Source organism: Labrus bergylta, chromosome 21 (genome assembly GCF_963930695.1).
Source record: "Labrus bergylta chromosome 21, fLabBer1.1, whole genome shotgun sequence".
Classification (NCBI taxonomy): domain Eukaryota; kingdom Metazoa; phylum Chordata; class Actinopteri; order Labriformes; family Labridae; genus Labrus; species Labrus bergylta.
The window spans coordinates 22608419-22626487 of record NC_089215.1 but is presented as its reverse complement, the minus strand read 5'-3'; the positions used below and the strand labels follow the sequence as shown (position 1 = coordinate 22626487).

General features: G+C 39.5%; 1 protein-coding gene across 1 annotated transcript; it reads left to right on the top strand.

The window, feature by feature from the left end:
* The first annotated feature begins 631 nt into the window (after nt 1-631).
* Nucleotides 632-15214, top strand: nlrc3 (NLR family, CARD domain containing 3). The gene is made up of 19 exons (XM_020637605.3): nt 632-834; nt 4066-4235; nt 7704-7967; nt 8248-9994; nt 10076-10162; nt 10274-10357; nt 10475-10558; nt 10659-10742; nt 10860-10943; nt 11156-11239; nt 11409-11492; nt 12052-12135; nt 12587-12670; nt 12894-12977; nt 13262-13345; nt 13529-13612; nt 14044-14127; nt 14554-14637; nt 14767-15214. Exons 2-19 carry the CDS (start codon nt 4112-4114, stop codon nt 14855-14857), a joined length of 3405 nt encoding a protein of 1134 aa, XP_020493261.1. The 5' UTR covers nt 632-834; nt 4066-4111; the 3' UTR covers nt 14858-15214.
* The last annotated feature ends 2855 nt before the right edge of the window (nt 15215-18069 follow it).

Below are 18069 nucleotides of genomic sequence, written 5' to 3'. Positions count from 1 at the left end.
TTTTTGAGTCAAATAATACACTCATATTCTGAAAATTAAAAAGCATTTCTGTTAATGCCATTGAATTTTCAAATTAGCTTTATCATTTGAATTCTGATCACTAATCGCTTCCATAGTTGTGTGGATTACTACTCTTTGATTACATCCTCTACATTTACATCCTGCACTTAGTTCTCAAGTATTGTATTCATCATAGACCCTCACCCTGTCTTTCTACAGCTTACCTTTGTGTATGTTTGTTGATGGTTATCTATGAATAGAGCAGAGATTCTGCTTGTGTCTGCCGAGTGTACTTATGGACTTCTTGCTTACATTAACTTATGCCTATCTTAGCTTTTAACTATAATCAGACCAGAAACCCTACATTCATCTCCCTGAACAAGAACTTTCTGATGCATTTTTAGTAATCATGAGGTGTCTGATGTCTCTGCAGGAAAACGTTGGGGCATGGTAAAAAGCTTCAGGTCTCTGACAATGCCACACTGCTTGCTCAAGAACAAAGCTGAAGTTTTTTTTGTTTTTTTTCTTCACTGTTCAACCTGCGCACCACAACACAGGAAGACAGATCAGACCGGAAGGAGCCCTGCATGAAACTGCATCCGATACCACAGTGCAAACGAATGATGACTAAAAAGTGCTCTGCTTTTTGTCACTCGTTTCATTCGCTCGCTAGTCCTCCACCGGATTTGACTCGTCAAAAATTGGTCTGAGTGTCATTTCAAAATTACACTATAGCTGCTCTCGTGGGAAATGATGGTGTTTCCATACCAAACATCTGTTCAAGCAGCTTTTTACATCATTTAATACCCACAGAGAAGTTCAAGAAAACCAATGGTGAGTTACCCGAGTTTTATATTTTACTCTTTAACATGTTTCACTTCACAGCTAAACGTTGTCTATTCTTAATCATGGATTAACTTTCTGTGATGGCTTTGAGTGTTTATCTCCAGAGTCAGTGCAAATTTAATTACTTTTCTGTGAGCCAAAAAACACATCTGACCTATCCCGGTCTCTTACCTGATGTTTCATCTGCATAGCAGGTGGTTTGCCTGCAGGATGGAGATGATACTGCTGCGTGTGTTTATGTTTATAACTGGTATTTTACAGACTTGCATTTCTGTAGTAAATGGGCAATAGTGTTTAACAACTTTCAGCAACAGTTGGTCACCCTCCCCAACACACTGACACTGGTGTGTTCTGACGTGGTTTTGGCATTTTGACAACATACTTTTTTAACTGCACACCCGGGCAACTTGTCTCGAGTACATCCTAAGTTCTTGTATCAGCTTCCTCTGTGAGATATTACGTGATCAGCAACAAACCACACAGGAAGTATTCACCATTTCCCGTCTGTCTAGGTGAACACTCAAACATAATTCAAACTACTATTTGCAGCACTTTCACTACCGTTCTTATTTAAGATTATGTGCTAAATGACTAAAAATTAACCTAATTTATTAACCTTGTCTGTAGCTAGGTTGAAAACATCATATTAAACAAGTTAAAGAAGAAATCAATGTAATCCTAAAATGAAATACAGTAAGGTTTAGTTCACTTTTGCAGCATCAAAAGCCCTTTTCAAACATAAGCTGTTGACATTTTCCAGATAATATCAGCACAACCCAGCCCTGATATTTTCAGAGACTGGCATTGTGAGCCAGCATTGGTCTGTAACAACCTCCCTCATCCTTGTGCAAGTCATTAGTGTAATTTTAATCAAGGTTGAAAACAAACCATGAAAAGCACCTCAAAGGTCTAGGCCAGGGGTGCCCAACCTTTTTTGAACCAAGATCTACTTTTAAAGTTACCAGTCTGCCGAGATCTACCAGTCCACATAGTGAGCCATAGCCTTTACCAACAGCCTACAAACGCATTTAATACTCACACAACAAACAGAAAATAATAAATGAGAGTTCTGTAAAAAATAATGCAATATCGACATACTTTTTTTTAAACTCTTATTTTAGGGTAGGCTACAATTTAATATCAAGTTTGTATTTATATCACATATGTTTTTCCCTTAATTTAGTTTTCAACAAACAACTTTAATCTGTGTGGAGATGTTCACAGACTACAGCAGGCTGCTGTGAGATGATGTTGCTTTTGTTAAATTAGCTGCAGACACGGTGAGAGTGAACGGAGTAAAGTCCAACCGACTGTTTGACCGGATCACGTGTGTTCCCGCCTCGGTCCGTAAAGATCACGGATCAACTGTGTGCTGCAGCACTAAAAGTAAAAAGTAAAAAGGTTCGCGTGGTGGCTGGCGCTCCTGTGTGTGTGTGTGTGTGTGTGTGTGTGTGTGTGTGTGTGTGTGTGTGTGTGTGTGTGTGTGTGTGTGTGTGTGTGTGTGTGTGTGTGTGTGTGTGTGTGTGTGTGTGTGTGTGTGTGTGTGTGTGTGTGTGTGCGTGTGCGTTTGCGTTTGCGCTGTTTGTTGGTGTGTCTCGTCCCCCGCCATGCTCACAGTCATGACAGCAGAGAGGAGCAGAGAAAAGTAGCTGCAGCTTCATCAAATGCGCTTAATACTCGTAGCATAGTTTCTATATATGACTTTTTGGTAAAACATTTACCCCCCCCCCGGTTTTACCTGCACGTCATTGCGCATGCCTGCACTCTCTCTTGTGCGCTCTCGCTCTCTCGCTCGCTCTCTCGTGCACGCAGCATTTTCATGAATAAATGAAAAATTAAATACAAACAGGTCGGAAGTATACTTGGGCTCCCAACACAGGTATCGTGTGTGGGAAAAACTGCAATGAGATGAAATTGAAATCACTTTTCTATTTTACAATTGTATTTTATATTGACTAAACATCTCGCGATCGACTGAGAATCAGTCAGCGATCTACCCGTCGATCGCGATCGACTGTTTGGGCACCCCTGGTCTAGGCCCTGCTATTCTTTCACCTCATTAAACCTCTTTGTAGAGTGGGGACAGACTTTTATTGATTGAAGCACCTCGACAGTGCACCATTTACATCAGAGGTCTAATAAGTACCGGAAGAACTACTAATGGCTCAATGCTTACGTCTTAAAACCCAGAGATACCTCTTAATCACTTTTGTCAGCTCGCAGTTGACCAGTTTCCTCTCTCTCAAAAAAAGAGAACAGAGACACAGAGACATGAAGTTGTTTTCAGCTAGATCATTAGTGTTTGAACAAATGGTTGCACATTGTGGTTTGCAAATGTTGTTCCCTGTGGGCATGTTTTTTGGGGGGCTTTTCCTTATTCCTTCATGTAGAGACAGGACAGTGGATAGAGTCCAGAAATAATGGCGAGAGAGAGGGATCGGTGAAAGACATGCCTGAAAGTAGCCACAGGTCGAATTTAGGCCGCCCACTTTTAGGACTACAGCCTCCACACATGGGGTGTGCGCGCTAACCACTAGTGTTGTTCTCAAGCGACAACCTCATGTTGACAAATGAAGTCAATGCAGAACTGCAAAAAAAATCCAGTTTCTTAAGAGAGAATATATCCCATCGGGTTGATTCTCAATTCTTTGCCCCGATTAATCTGTGTCCTTTTGTCATGCTGCATTCAGCTGTGATTACGGCCTATGTCCAGGTGAATGTTTTCATGCGATATTCACCTATTACACACATACACACATCCAATAGGCGACAGCAATGGAGAGGAATATGTAAGAGATGCAGCTGCATTCTAAAAGAGACATTCAAAGAGCAGTCATGTCTTCTCTGATAAGAAGTACAATGCTGAGGTTTATTTCATCCAAAGTGCATGTCATGTCTGTGAATGAAGATAGACTCGAATGAATACATCTAAAGGCACTTCTGTTTATCAGACCTGCCTCACTGAGGATCAGAATAGATCCTAATATCTGTGAAAGCTGAAGTTGCTCCATATGCTGCAGTTTCATCTGTTTGATTTTTTACATACTGAATCATTAATGCCTGACTTACGCAATATATTAAGTTGACATTTGGAGTGCACATTACACAATGGAAGATGTCTTTGAGAAATATTGAGACCTCAGTGACTTTATGAAGATTGTCATGTCTAGTTTATTGTTGCATAGACGTCTCAATAATGCAGTTTTTTTGTGTGTGTAGATCCACAAACAGGAAAGTCTGAGGGCAGAACCTGTGAAACTTTCTCATGGAGAGGAGGGAACTTTACGATTCTATCCTGGACCGAAGCAAACGTATTATGTGGCAGGACGACTGCTACATGGATCTTCAAACTACGTCTTCTTCACTCGCTTCACAAACTGAAAATAAAGGTGGGATTTGACAGATTCATCACATTTCTGATATACACTCAGCCTATTCCTGGTTGAAGAACTCTCTACCCCTTTAGTCTTTCTTATAAAAATAAAAAAAACAATTTAAATTGAAGGCGATGATCGTAAAGACACACAGCCTGGGATTAGGACAGTCTGAAGAACATGAATATGTATCAGTTCTAGTAACAGTTTCATTAAAGGGAAATGTAATGAAGGAAATAGACAGCTGCCTCTTTCTCTTTGATGTGCAGACCTACATTTGGGAAGATCAATGTTCAGTTCTGATTCAACTTCAGACCTTTGACTTTATCTTCCACATTAAATCCAATGATATTAATTTTCTGCTCTTCTCATTATGACTGTGAACCCAGATTGAAGAGCCTTATCAGACTCACAACAGGAGCTTTAATGACATAAGATGAAAGAAATCCGATGAAAAAAATCTTGTCCAATACTTGTTGAAGACTTTTTTTCTATCTTTAAAGAGATGGAATTTGTAGAGGCAGGCAGCATAAGGTGACACTTAGAGCTGATTTTGAGCCAATGTATGAAAAATGTAAGAAACATCTACAGCAGAGGACCTGAGGGGATAATAAATGGAACAAAAGAAGAGGGGTGGTTTAGTTTAGGAACATCTCAAATGAGCAGGATATTAATGTTTAAATGTTCAAAGACCAAAGTGGTGCAATATATTCAATTGCAATATGCAATATGTTTAATTGTTGATGCAGGATTTATTCATCTACTTGTTTTCAGAGAATTACATTCAGATCATGTTTATACTTAAAGTTTCCAAATCCAGCTGCGCTTTACACTTCTATGTTAGAAAGACATGCACTGCATACACTACATTTTTATGTTTAAGATTAATATTGACGAAGGCTGCTATCATGCATTTCATGTTTGAAGCGATTGTTTGTGACTGTTGCCCAGTTACAACCAATAACGATCTACGACATAATCACGTCACCATATCTGTTTCCTGGGGGGAGTCCTGATAGTTGTGCAAGATGTTTGAAGTTACTTTGATCTCTTTGTAAGACTGCCACAGAAAATAACACAAAAGAAAACAGTTGGAAAGATTTATGAAACTCTTATTTGGACATGTGCCTGTTTGTATTGCCAAGCAGTGTATCTTCATTTAGTCACAGAGGATGGAGAGTCTGGATATCCCAAGGAGATTGAAGAAATTTTGGTGTCACTTTTCTGGCAGATACTTCTTTTCTCAGATTGTGAAAGCTTTAATTGAAAATTCTCTGTTAGAAAAAACATTTGTGAGAATTTGATTTTTTTTTGCTCCTTATAAATCCAAAAACTACCTGCATGTTTTTGAGAGATGAAATTGCCTGGTCTGAAATCGTCATGGCTAAATTATAAGATGTTAAGTGAAATTTTGAAAGGCTCGGAGTCATGGAGACATGTGGGCACTCTTCTGTTCAGGACCATGTTGAAAGTATATGTTTTACAAGTGTTGATGATAATTGCTGCGGAAAGCTCAACGCAGGCTGGAATTAATGACATGTCATTACTGTGCAGAGGTGTTGACATAAAGGTCTCTGCAGCTGATTAATTTGGCTTTTTGGAGTTTCTTAAAAAAGAAAGAAAAAGAACTGTAAGAAAATCCAGGACTTGGGGTAGACACATTTTTTTGCCTTTGATGTCTTAATACAACCCTTCTATGTTTAATGGGGATATGCACAATGCAATGCACAGAACACAAATAATATTATATAATATATTGATGAGCAAAAATGCTTTTTTAAGTTATAAAAGCGCCACAAAAAAAAAACTGAGGATAACATTTGCCGTCTACTGTCTTATTTCTAGGTTGTAATACTGTTGTTTACATGCATTAGTGTCTTTGTGCTCCTTTGAGAAGAATATGAGCTCAGAAAACATCATTGATTATTATTATTGATTGCAAGCTCAACATCAATACGCATTAGGTTAAGGCAGCAGACGGTGTATAACACATTATTTCCTTCATGAGGATGAATTTAGAATGAATATCGGACATAATAATGTTTAGGCTGCAGCATGGTAATTAGAAATCTATTTAATTGGTATGAGAGTATTGTGCCCTTGCCTGGCGCCTGTGAGGCTGCCTGAAGCCCCTAGGTTCCTTGAGTTTAATGCTTACATAAGCATGCTAATATCCTTAGAAAAACAATGTTTCCCCAAGCTAGTCATCTCAGTTTAGTTTTTAGTCTGCTTACAACAGCCACAGTAGTTAGCACAAACACAGTCTACACATGAAGCTGATGGGAATGTCCATAGTTTTTCTGATTTTTGGCAGAAACTTTAATTTTAGTAAATAATTCCTATGTTGACATAAAATACATCCATATTTATCACTATTCCATTGATGGTATGATAAAGCACACAAAAAGTGACAAATTTGACTGTTGCGTTCAAGGAAGAGTCAACAGATATGTACCCAGAATATCTATAACATGTTTTGTTTTCTTGTAAATTGACCACTCCTGTTAAAAAGAAAAAGTGAATTATTCTTTATCCAAGTCAAGGGTCTTAGTATAGAACAGTGGTTCTTAAACTTTTTCTGTCATTGGAGGTGGAGAAATGTCCACGCCCCCTCCACAGTCCTGATACTAGACAAAAGTAACTGACCAAGCATTTGATTTTTATGGGCAGGCCCAGACAACTAGTCTTTTTTTCACAGAAGGGTTTACATAAAATACTGACTATGTAGGCTAAATGAAAAAAAGACTTAGATATAATATAAATGCATATTTGCTATTAATTAATTATGACAGCATTATGACACCCCTAAGAACAGTGGCTGCACACGACAGAGCAGCGTTGTTAACAAGACTTGAAATGGCTGTAGCAACCAAAGTGAGAATAGATTTTTTTGTGACTTGTACTTAAACTAGAGAAATGTTAGATGGAAAACAGTATGATGCAGTATGATGAAGAGGAAGAAGAAATACAGACAGTGGCAGTTATTAGAAGGTGATCAGTGCAGAATTACACAGGACTTTCTTATAGGCTGTCCTTTTCAAAAGTTAAAGATTGCTAATTAAAAACCAAGTTAGCAGGTAAGAGAAAATTCAATAGATTCTGAGGCTTAGAACTTATCAGAAAGAACATTAGAGGTGGCAACAGACTTCAAGTTTAATTACAGAGAGAAACCTATATATCAAGTGAAGGCCACAGTAAATCCAGGGTTAAATAAAGTAATAGACTTCAGTACTTTAATGTAGTTTGTTTTGTGTATGAATGTTCCTTAATCATTGTGATTTTGTATGTTCTGTAGCTCTGTTCTTTGGCTTTTTACATTGTTGATTATTCTGGATATGTGAATCAGAGGGACTAATCCCAAGCCCTCTGAGGAATTATAGTCCTCTGTTGAACACACTGAGAACTAACAACATTTGTCCCTCAATTAACCTCCAACAGTTCTAGCTGGTCTCTGTGATTTCCATGTGCTATGTTTTGGTTTAGATCTTTGTTGGATCCAAAAGCATCAAGAACAGCTGCAAAGATTTATTACCACGTCCTTCTTGGATGGGATCGTAACCCACCTGAGAAGGGTTGAAGTGCTGACTGCAACTGAGGAAACCAAGATCAAGGAAGCAGGCCAGCTTCAGGACCAGGTTATCATGCTCACAACCATTATATCTGGAAAGGACAGTCAAGGGACTGATGCCTTCCGAGGCTTCATAGAGAGCTCAGACTCTCTGCCGGCCCAGCTCATCATAAACCACGGTAAGGAACTTGAAATGGGATTTCTTTTTGTGTTTGTGATGCCCAAAAAAGACAAGAGAAAGTTAAGCATATGGCAGCTGGGGGTGTAGTGCAAACCCTCTATTAAACAGAATGTGGTTTGAATCCTAAGTTCTCTTAGCTTTACATCAAAGTCCCATCCACCAACACATTAAGCCCAAAAGGGCTCCTGATGGAGAATTTAAAAACCATGAATGCCATAAATTTCCATGAAAACCTCAGAAACCAAACTTTAAAACCTGACTATTTTCATTTTCTACAGATTCCATGGTGAAAGAGCACAAAGAGGTGCTGTTAAGACAATACGAACAGCACAGAGACAGAGATTCAGTTAGCTGCCCCAAGTTGAACATCTCCTCAAGAAACTTACTTCTAGTTGATGGACTCTCTGACCTTCAGCAAAAGGAACATGACTTAATGCAGGTGGGGGTGACTCGAGGAGGGAAAAGAAATCACCTCAGACAGTTGGGGCTGGCTAAACTCCTGGAGCCCCTGACTCGTGTTAGTTTACCTCCCAGAGTCTCAGTCACAGTTGGCGTTGCAGGTATTGGAAAGACTACCTGGGTCCGACACTTCGTCAGACAGTGGTGCCAGGGGGCCTACTATACAGATGTGAGCTTCATCTTGCCTTTCACTTTTTGTGAGCTCAACTCATTGGAGAAACTGTCTGCAGAGAGGCTGGTGAAAATGGCCTTCCCTCATTTAACAGACCCCAGTCTGGTCTTGAGCAGCTCCTGTCGCACACTGTTCATACTGGATGGTTTGGATGAATTCCGCTGCACTTTAAATTTCTCTGATGCAGCATCCTGTAACGACCCAAAGAAAGAGGTTTCCATTGATGACTTAGTAACAAACCTCATTCGAGGGAATCTGCTTCCTGATGTAGCAGTGTGGGTAACAGCAAGGCCAGGAGTGGCCTCCCTTATCCCTGGAGGATTAGTTGACAGAGTGACCGAGATCCCAGGATTCAGCCAGAAGGATATTCAGCTCTTCCTTGACCATCACTTCTCTGAAAAGGAATATGCCAATAAAATATGGCCGCATTTGGAGTCCCACAACATCTTGATGGTGATGTGCTACATACCTGGAATCTGCTGGATAGTAGCTGATACTCTGATGTACATTATGCAGAGTGGAACACAAGAGAGCCTTCCAAGAACTTTTACTGAGCTGTTTGCTCACTTCTGTTCTATGAAGGCGGAAGTGGGTGAACCAAGAGGAAGGGAGCCTGTAAAAATAGAGCAGCTTCATGGTGGCAATCGTAAACTGCTGGGCAACCTTGGGCGACTTGCATTTTATGGTCTCCTGAAACACAAGTACACCTTCAGTGAGCAGGACCTCAGAGCCTATGGGATAGATCCACTGCTAACTCAATGTAGTCTTGGTGCTGGAGTTCTTGTCAGAGAGGAATCTGTCATTTACACAACATTCAGGTTTACCCATTTGACTTTGCAGGAGTTTCTTGCAGCTACTTTCTACCATGTCTCCTCCAAGCGGGCCATCTTCGATTTATTCTCAGAGAGCACCATGTCTTGGCCCAAGATCGGTTTTCAGAACCACTTTAGGAGTGCCTTGCAGCACTCGCAACAAGCTGAAGATGGGCACTTGGATGTGTTTGTGCGCTTCCTGACAGGCCTGCTGTCCTCAGGGGTAGTCAAACCTCTTGCTGGCCTTCTGGCCCTTGGGAAGGATGATGGCAATCAGAAGGCTTGGGCAGCAGGGTTTTTACAAGGCCTTTTGGTCAACGGGGGTGCTGTGGTATCCCTGCGAGCAGTCAACCTGGCTTATTGTTTACAGGAGCTGCAACATACAGAGCTGCTGCGGAGTGTAGAGGAGGGTTTACAACTCCGCAGTCTGGCAGGGAAGTTAACAAGGGCTCACTGTGTCGTGCTAGGCTACCTGCTGCATGTGTCGCCAGAGTGCAGTGAACAGACCAACTTAACAGGCTCTTTGACTTACTCAACAGTGAAGTGTTTGCTCCCACAGCTGCTGTACTGCAGCCATCTCAGGTCAGCTTCCAAAAACTCTAAATTAACTCAAACTCAGATAAAAGATTGAAGGGTGAAACTTACACTTCATCAACTCCACAGGTTAGAGAGTAATCAATTCAAAGATGATGTCATGGAATTGCTTGGAAGCCTCCTGAGTGCTAAGGACTGCCACATCCAAAAAATAAGGTTAGAACATTTTCTTTGCAGCACCTCATGTAAAGGAATTTTCATGTGCTTTAGGATGTGTGCATTGATGAAAATTGTTATGGTTGATACCGCTTTTTTTCACCCCATCAGTTTAGCAGAGAATGCCATCAGCAGCAAAGGAGCCAAAGCCCTGAGTCGAGCCCTCTTGGTGAACCGGACACTGATGTCACTTAAGTGAGATTTATGTGTAACCTCTGTATCTTTATACCCCTTATATAATCATTGATACAAAGTGTTTCTGTTATCATTTTCTATTGCTGTACATACTTAAACCATCAATTTATAATTAAGTCTCCGGAACAACAACATCGGCTCTAAAGGTGCAAAGTTCCTGGCTGAGGCACTTAAAATGAACCAAGTTCTGGTTTCAGTTAAGTAAGTATAATTGTCATAGATTTTGGTTTATGTACATAAATGTCCTACAGAAAAACATTTCAGGTGGTGTAACGGCTCAATTTTCATAACCCATAATTAGCTTTCAGAACAATGCCATTGAGGAGGAAGGTGCTCGGGCCCTTGCAGAAGTACTACAGTGCAACCGCAAACTGGTGTCTCTAAAGTGAGTTTTGTTGACCTTTAACTGAATGTACCATGTCCTATTTTTATAGCATGTGTGTGCACACTTGGAAGATGCGGTGTAATTAGGACTTTTTTCTTTCTCCATGTAACCATTCAGTTTGCAGAAGAATATGATCGGAGCAGGAGGAGCCAAGAGGATTGCAGATGCACTGAAGGCAAACCTGACGCTCACAAAGCTGATGTACTCTTCAATTAGTTTTTACATGCATACATTATCTTAACCTGTAGCCCTTCTTTTTACATGTTACTTTACTTTGGTACTAGATGAGAACTAGCTCTTTCATAGACTCACTTTTGACTTAACCTTATCCTCAAACTACAGTGTCTGTAATTGGGAAACATTGGGATTTTTTTTCTTTTAAGTGGCCATTCTATTTGTGTTTTTCTCTGCAGTCTTTGTAGTAACCAGCTGGGGGACAAAGGAACAATCGCTCTTGCAGAGGCTCTGACAGTCAACCACACTTTGCTCTCACTTCAGTCAGTACTGTACCTTCTGCATAGGCACTGCTGCCTCCATATTATCTGCATACAATTTTTTAATAATACATTTTACTCAACTCTGTGGGTTATTATCATTGGTTCCCAGACCATGAAACAATTATTTAGGTTGTCTTGAACATAACAGTTGCATTCTTTCTTTTGGCAGGCTGCAGAGTAACTCTATCAGCAACAAGGGGATGACAGCCTTAACAAAGGCACTGAGGTCAAACCGAGGTCTTCTCTCTCTGAAGTTAGTATCAGGCTTGTTTAAGTTTTACCACAGCTTTCCAGGAAAAACAAAAGCCATTAATGACATCTGTAACAAAACATCTCCAGAGTAACTGTATTTATATATCTGTGCTTTTTTATAAGGATATGGACCTATGGGTCTGAAATAAAGTATAAAGTAACTGTTAATCCTCTTTTTTATTCCTTTTAAAACTGGATGATTGGATTCCACCCATATATCTCTGGTGTCACATAATAGGCAATAGGTAAACTGACAAAAGTTTGCTGTAAAGTTTCTTCCAGCTGTCTGAAAAGTTGCCTTATAAAAGTTTATATTAAAAAAAAAACAGCCGGTGAACTAGCATTAGCCAGGACCTTGGGCAGAGCTTGTGACATTTAAACATCGGTTGTCTTGGGCTTAGAGAATTTTTTTAAAAGACTGTTAAAAACTTAATATTGAATCAACATAATTGGAGTTTTTTTAAGCTTATCCTGATCTTGAAATGAATGGAGCCATTCAATATGTCTGAGGTTTTCTTACCAATTTTTTTCCCTTTACTTGTATTTTTCCATGTGTTAAGTTTAAGGGAGAACTCGATTGGAGTGGAAGGAGCAAAGAACATGGCATACGCCCTCCGTGAGAACCACTCTCTGCAGGACCTTGAGTGAGTCAACTCATTTTTCTGAGTTGTAGTCTAGTTTAAAGCCCCACAGAGGCATAAAAATAATCAACTGCTCAGTAAATGTCACTCCTCAAAACTGATATTTCTCTGTGGAAATCTACAGTAAGAACTCAGTAGCTGTTGAAATAAATATGGTGACATTCACACCTCCACATTCATGGTATGAATTTACTCCAGTTTTATGATAATTTCTATAATCACATTTGCCAAATTAAATTAGGTGGAATTTTTAAACTTCAAAGCTAAATGTTTTATCAGCATGAAAGCAGACATAGTGTGTGTTGTGCTTAGCAGTGGAAGACTGAAATTACACATGATGAAGTCTATGAAAGTCTAACACTTAACCTCTTGTACTTTTAATTTTGTGATCCTTGAGTCAAATCTACTGTGTGTCATTTCTGAGTTTTTTTTTCTCTGTGCATGTGTTTTTCAGCCTTACAGCCAACTTGTTGCATGATGAAGGGGTTCAAGCTATAGCTGGAGCAATCAAGTTAAATCAAGGCCTCATATCTTTGCAGTAAGTAAGGTTTTTTTATTCCGATGCAAGCACCCACAGACTACAAGACTGCAACGTCCAGACCTTGCTCCTAAAGGAAGGGTCCCTGAACTCAGAATACAAGAAATGAAATAGGTCAATCATTTTAATTTAGGATTAATATAATAGACTTCAATTGCAAGTCATTTTATAACCTTTATTTTTTACAAATTTCATAATTAAATTCCTCTCTCTCTTTTTACAGTCTTCAGTGGAATTTCATCAAGTCCTCTGCCACAAAAGCTCTGGCTGATGCGCTCGCCTCCAACACTGTAATGCAGCTCTTAGAGTAAGGCCAATAGTTCAGACACCTGCGTTCATCAGCATCCAATTATCAATCCCCATTACACTTACTTCTTTTCCACTTTTTCTCACCCTGCAAATTGCAATTAAATTGATTCCCTTACATTCAAGGCAATATGTCAACAAGCCTTAGCTGATATGGCTGTGAGAAAATGACTACCTGCTTACTTTGATTGTTTGTTGCCTTGGCAGCAGCTGAGCACATGTGAAATTTCAGCAAAAGCTTTTGTTTTGTCATTCACAATATTGTCGCTTTGTCTTTTGCTGCAGTCTACAGGAGAATGCTATTGGGAATGAAGGAGTAATTTTTCTAGCTGAAGCCTTGAAGACCAATGCCTCGCTGCGTACATTATGGTTTGCATTGCAATCCTTTTGAAATATTGATTCAAAATGTTTCAGCATCTAGAGCAAATATCTAAAAACTGAGGAAATAATTCATTTTTGGACATGTTATACGTTTTTTCGTATTTTTAGGTTTTGTGACAGTTGTTGCCTGCTATTGTTCCATATGTTGATCATTTTGTGTGCTGTTTTCAGTCTCCAGGGTGTCTCAGCAGGCACAAGTGGCGCCATTGCAATGGCTGACGCTCTTACAATGAACCAAACCCTGCAAACATTGGAGTGAGTCCATGCTGTCTTGTGTCAAACTGCTACTTTGTTATTGGAAGTGATCAAAATAATGAACTTTATTGACTGCCAAGACTTATTACAAGAAAACAAAAATATAACAGTTCAAACACCAAACACAGAATAATACAAACTAGGCTAATTCATTAACTGCCAACACTTTTTACAAGAAAACAAACATACCATAACAATTCAAAGACCAAACACAATAATATTCTAATAATGTGTGTGTATGAGTAAACACATTACATGTATGAACTGAATTTAAGCCAGAGGACTCTTTATTCAACCTCTCTAGTTTAATATGATACAACCAGCAGAAGGCTGCTAGATGTAATATTTCCCAGTTCCAACACAATCTGTCAATTCTGTATAACAACTTTTGTGTTTTATACTCAATGATAACACATTTTCTATGGTTTTAGTCTACGTGGGAACACTGTTGGGATGGAGGGAGCCAAGAAGTTGGCAAACGCTTTGAAAAGCAACAGAAGCCTCAAGTCTCTTAAGTAAGTCCTGACTGACACTTATAATGATCCATATGGACTCACATTCCCCGGACAAGCGAGCAAAATAGTATAGTGTCAACAGGATTTTGTTTACTCATATTTTGAGCAGATAATTCACATTGAAGGATATGTTCCATTTTGGAGTTTCAAACACTTAAGTCTTAAAAGGAAACAGCCTCTAAGAAACATCAGATATGACTCAATTATTGATCTCAAAGGTAAACAGCAGGGAGCTAGCGTTTTTGTCACAGGAATTTACAAAATGAAGAAGAAAGCTTTATTCTGTAATGACATTGTCCATGTAAATGATAATTTTGAACCCTGACATAGTTGGCAGTAGGATTGCCAAATCCACAATGTTACATTGGAAAAAAGCAACATATTAACTGACAGAAGAAAAAAAACATTGTTTTTGCACATCATTAGCTTGCAGGAGAACTCTCTTGGTATGGATGGAGCCATATTCATTGCAACAGCTTTGAAAGGAAACCACCAATTAACATACATCAGGTGGGTTTCTCAGCTACAACTTGTCTTAATTTTCTCTTACATGGAAACACTTAATGTATCACAAAAAAGCTGCAGCTCAAGGGTGACTCCATGTTTCACTGATTTTAACAGTTTCTGTTTTTTCTACAGTTTGCAGGGAAATGGCATTGGAGAATCTGGAGCAAAGGTCATATCTGATGCGATAACAGCCAACGCTCCGGGCTGTGTGGTCGACATCTGACTGAGGACAGACAATATTGCCCTGAGGAACATCGTATAAGATGTAACAAGGAGTATATTAGTAACCGATTGCGGTTTGTTGGTACTTGACTATTCTCTGTAATGTTAAGATTAGTTTCAGTGTAATTTTATTTTCGTATTTATTTTAAAGTCGTCATTAAGTTAGAAGTGCCCAGAGAGTTGGAAAGGGTTTGTATAGGATGAGAACATGAAATATGGCACCAATTTGTGTTAGTTTTACTCAGCCAAAATTATAAGGAGGAGTTGCATCTCTCTTAAGTTGACATCACTCATTACAAATGCTCTTTTTGCACAACTTGAATTGGCAACCAGAAATAAAAACAGATTCAGGCTCTGATTCATGCAGCCATTTTCATTCACACTCATCGACACTCCTGCTGTGCCGACAGATTTTTTTTTCCAATGAAACAGCCATGAACTCATTATTCCTTGAAGTCTCACTCAGGCTAGAAAACTTCAAGTAAAGCGCAGCGTATGGACCCCAACTGCAGCACGAAAGGAAACTGGCAGATATAGTCACACACACTTTTATTTCAACAGCAGGTAATCACGGCCCAAACTAAACAATGTCTCTGTTAGCCGGCTGAGGAATGTATATGAAGGTAGACATGTTGCAAAATGTGAGTGCTTGTAGAATGTGCTGTGAGAACTTGAAGGGGGAAAAAAAAACAAAAAAAAAACAACCATACTTTACCCCAATTTTTTTTTATTACTACTGGTGCCTATTATCCTTGACAACCACAGCTCTGTGGTTACAACTTCTCGAATCTGCCGCTACAACTGCACAAACTACTTTTCTCACGTGAAATGCCCCTGGCGGCAGTAACCGTCTCATGGCTATATTGCTGGCCGCTGCAGCCTTCTTCACAAACTATGAACTGTGAGAGGATGTCCAGGACACGAGGTGATTTGATGTCAATAAAACATTTGATGTCGATGTGGGGGGGCATTTCTGCGAGTACAAATTTGTTTTGCTACAGACGTCTCGCAAAGTGTGTTGCAAAACTCAAGCAGCGCAGATTCACGAGAGAAGTAGTATGTGCAGTTGTAGCGGCAGAGTCGAGAACTTGTAACCACAGAGTTGTGGTTGTCAAGGATAATAGGCACCAGTAATAAAAATAAATTAATTATGATTTTTACATACAAGTTCACTTTTTTTCCCTTCAAGTTCTCACATCAAATTCTACAAGCTCTCACATTTTGCAACATATCTACCATTATAAATGTAGCCCCTGATGGCACAGAAAAACATACCAGACCTGATCGTGCAGAACAATCAAAGCAGGGAACACGGGAAAAATTCACTTCAGCCCAGAAAACAGGCAAACAGGAACCAGGAGACCCTGAAGCAAAACTTGTGGTCGGGACAGAAGGCTGAGGTAATTACCAGGCTTTAGCTGGAGAAGGTGATTAAAAGGTAGGCAGGGTCAGTACCGGTAAATCAGTCCAAGGGATCCCGCTAGAAAGCCGGGCATGAATGTGATGACGATCTCGCAATGAGTGAGCATGGAGCAGCAGCTTTTGTAGTGGCTTGATTACTGATCAGCTGCAGCTTAGAGAACAGGTGAGCTGAGTGAGCTGATGAGGTGGCTGACAGGTAGAGTGAGAGGGAGGCAGTCTGAATGGAAAAGTACTGAGAGGCAGAGCAGGGCTGTGAAACTTGAATGCTCTTATGGTGTCTTACTGCTGGCTTAAAATCCTTTATATTTCACAAATCCTTATCATTTATCAGCCTCACCTGATGAGCAGATGATAGAGAAAATCAGAAGGGATATTTTAAAGTTAAACAATATATTTGATGACCAGGTAGCTGTATTAGACTACTGCTTATGATAACCTCCAGCCACACCCTAACACTATGATATTGTTACTTGATGCAATATGAAAACCAAACATTACTCGGTAGTAGTTATGGAGACAGCCTTGAGTAGAAGCAGTAAAATAAGAATGATTTGACAGTTTCCCAATGTTTACACCACTTTCAAACCTAAAACAAACCCACTGACATTATATAGTAACGGCATTTTCATTTTACACTGAGCACAGCAGAGGAAAATGGCCCAACAGCTGTCTCTAGGTAGTAATTTTATTTTCGTCTGTACTTCATTTACTTTGATCACCATAGAATTAAGACGCCTGTGAAGCATTTCGGCAACAGCTCTAATTGTAGCTTTCTGAATTAGCTAACAGCCAAATACAGCCAAATGTTGCAAGCAGCCCTTCTCACACATTTGCCACCCTAGTTTGTTGGTAGCAATTAGCCTCTTGGCATTGAGTTTAATATTCAAACACTTCTTGGTTTGCAGAATGGTTTAGATGTCTGAGCTGAATGTGTTCACAGCTGCTGCAAATAACCTCTGAAGCTCAACACCATTACAACCCATTTGCTCTCTAACATATGCATATGCTTTCCTCTTCTCGAGTCTTACTTTGTGTTGGACAAAAAATGTCATGGTCAGAGTTTCTCTCTCCGTTACTTTTAGATCAAATGTGATATAACCTATAAAAAATTTGAATGTGAAATGTATTGAATGAATGTGTAAGGTAAATACTAAGGAGTAAATACATTTATTTTTCATTGTGAAATTGTTTGAGTCTTTGCTTTGTCGTAACAAAAATGCAAAGAAAGTTAAGGGTAAAAACTTAAATAGAAAGAATGTATCATCCCAAATCACATTAAACCAGCAATCCCTCTTCTGACAGCAATCATCAAAATCCATCTGACTGAGGTGACATCATAAAGACTTCAGACTATAATATGCATCCATTAAATCATGTGATTCATTTAGTAATGGCATTTAAATAACTTAAAAGAAAAGTGTACCGTGCTTCCTTGGTCCTGGCACGCTTCAGAGAGGTGTACTTCGGCACGGTACACTTCATGCACAAGCACGAGCACACGGGAACACAACCATGACGGCCTTCATTATGGAGAAATCCAGAGTGTTCTGGCTGTATCTGACTAACATGACTAAACAATCATCCACAAAGTAGCTGTCATGTTCTCCATGTTGTTCTCCAATGTGCGGACTCGACCGCGAGTCACTTTTATTTTTTAAATCTATTTATGGCAGTATCTATGGTGGCCGGTAGGGGTCAAACGCTCAGCAACTGATGAAACGACATACATTTAGAAAAATGCGCAGCATAGAAACGCTGCACATCCAAAAGCAAATGCAAACTACCACAACA

Coding starts and splice junctions, on each gene's coding strand:
- nlrc3 (XM_020637605.3), top strand. CDS start 4,112: ATGGAGAGGAGGGAACTTTACGATTCTATCCTGGACCGAAGCAAACGT. Junction 9,995..10,075: donor CTGTACTGCAGCCATCTCAG/GTCAGCTTCCAA, acceptor TCAACTCCACAG/GTTAGAGAGTAATCAATTCA. Junction 11,493..12,051: donor CGAGGTCTTCTCTCTCTGAA/GTTAGTATCAGG, acceptor CCATGTGTTAAG/TTTAAGGGAGAACTCGATTG.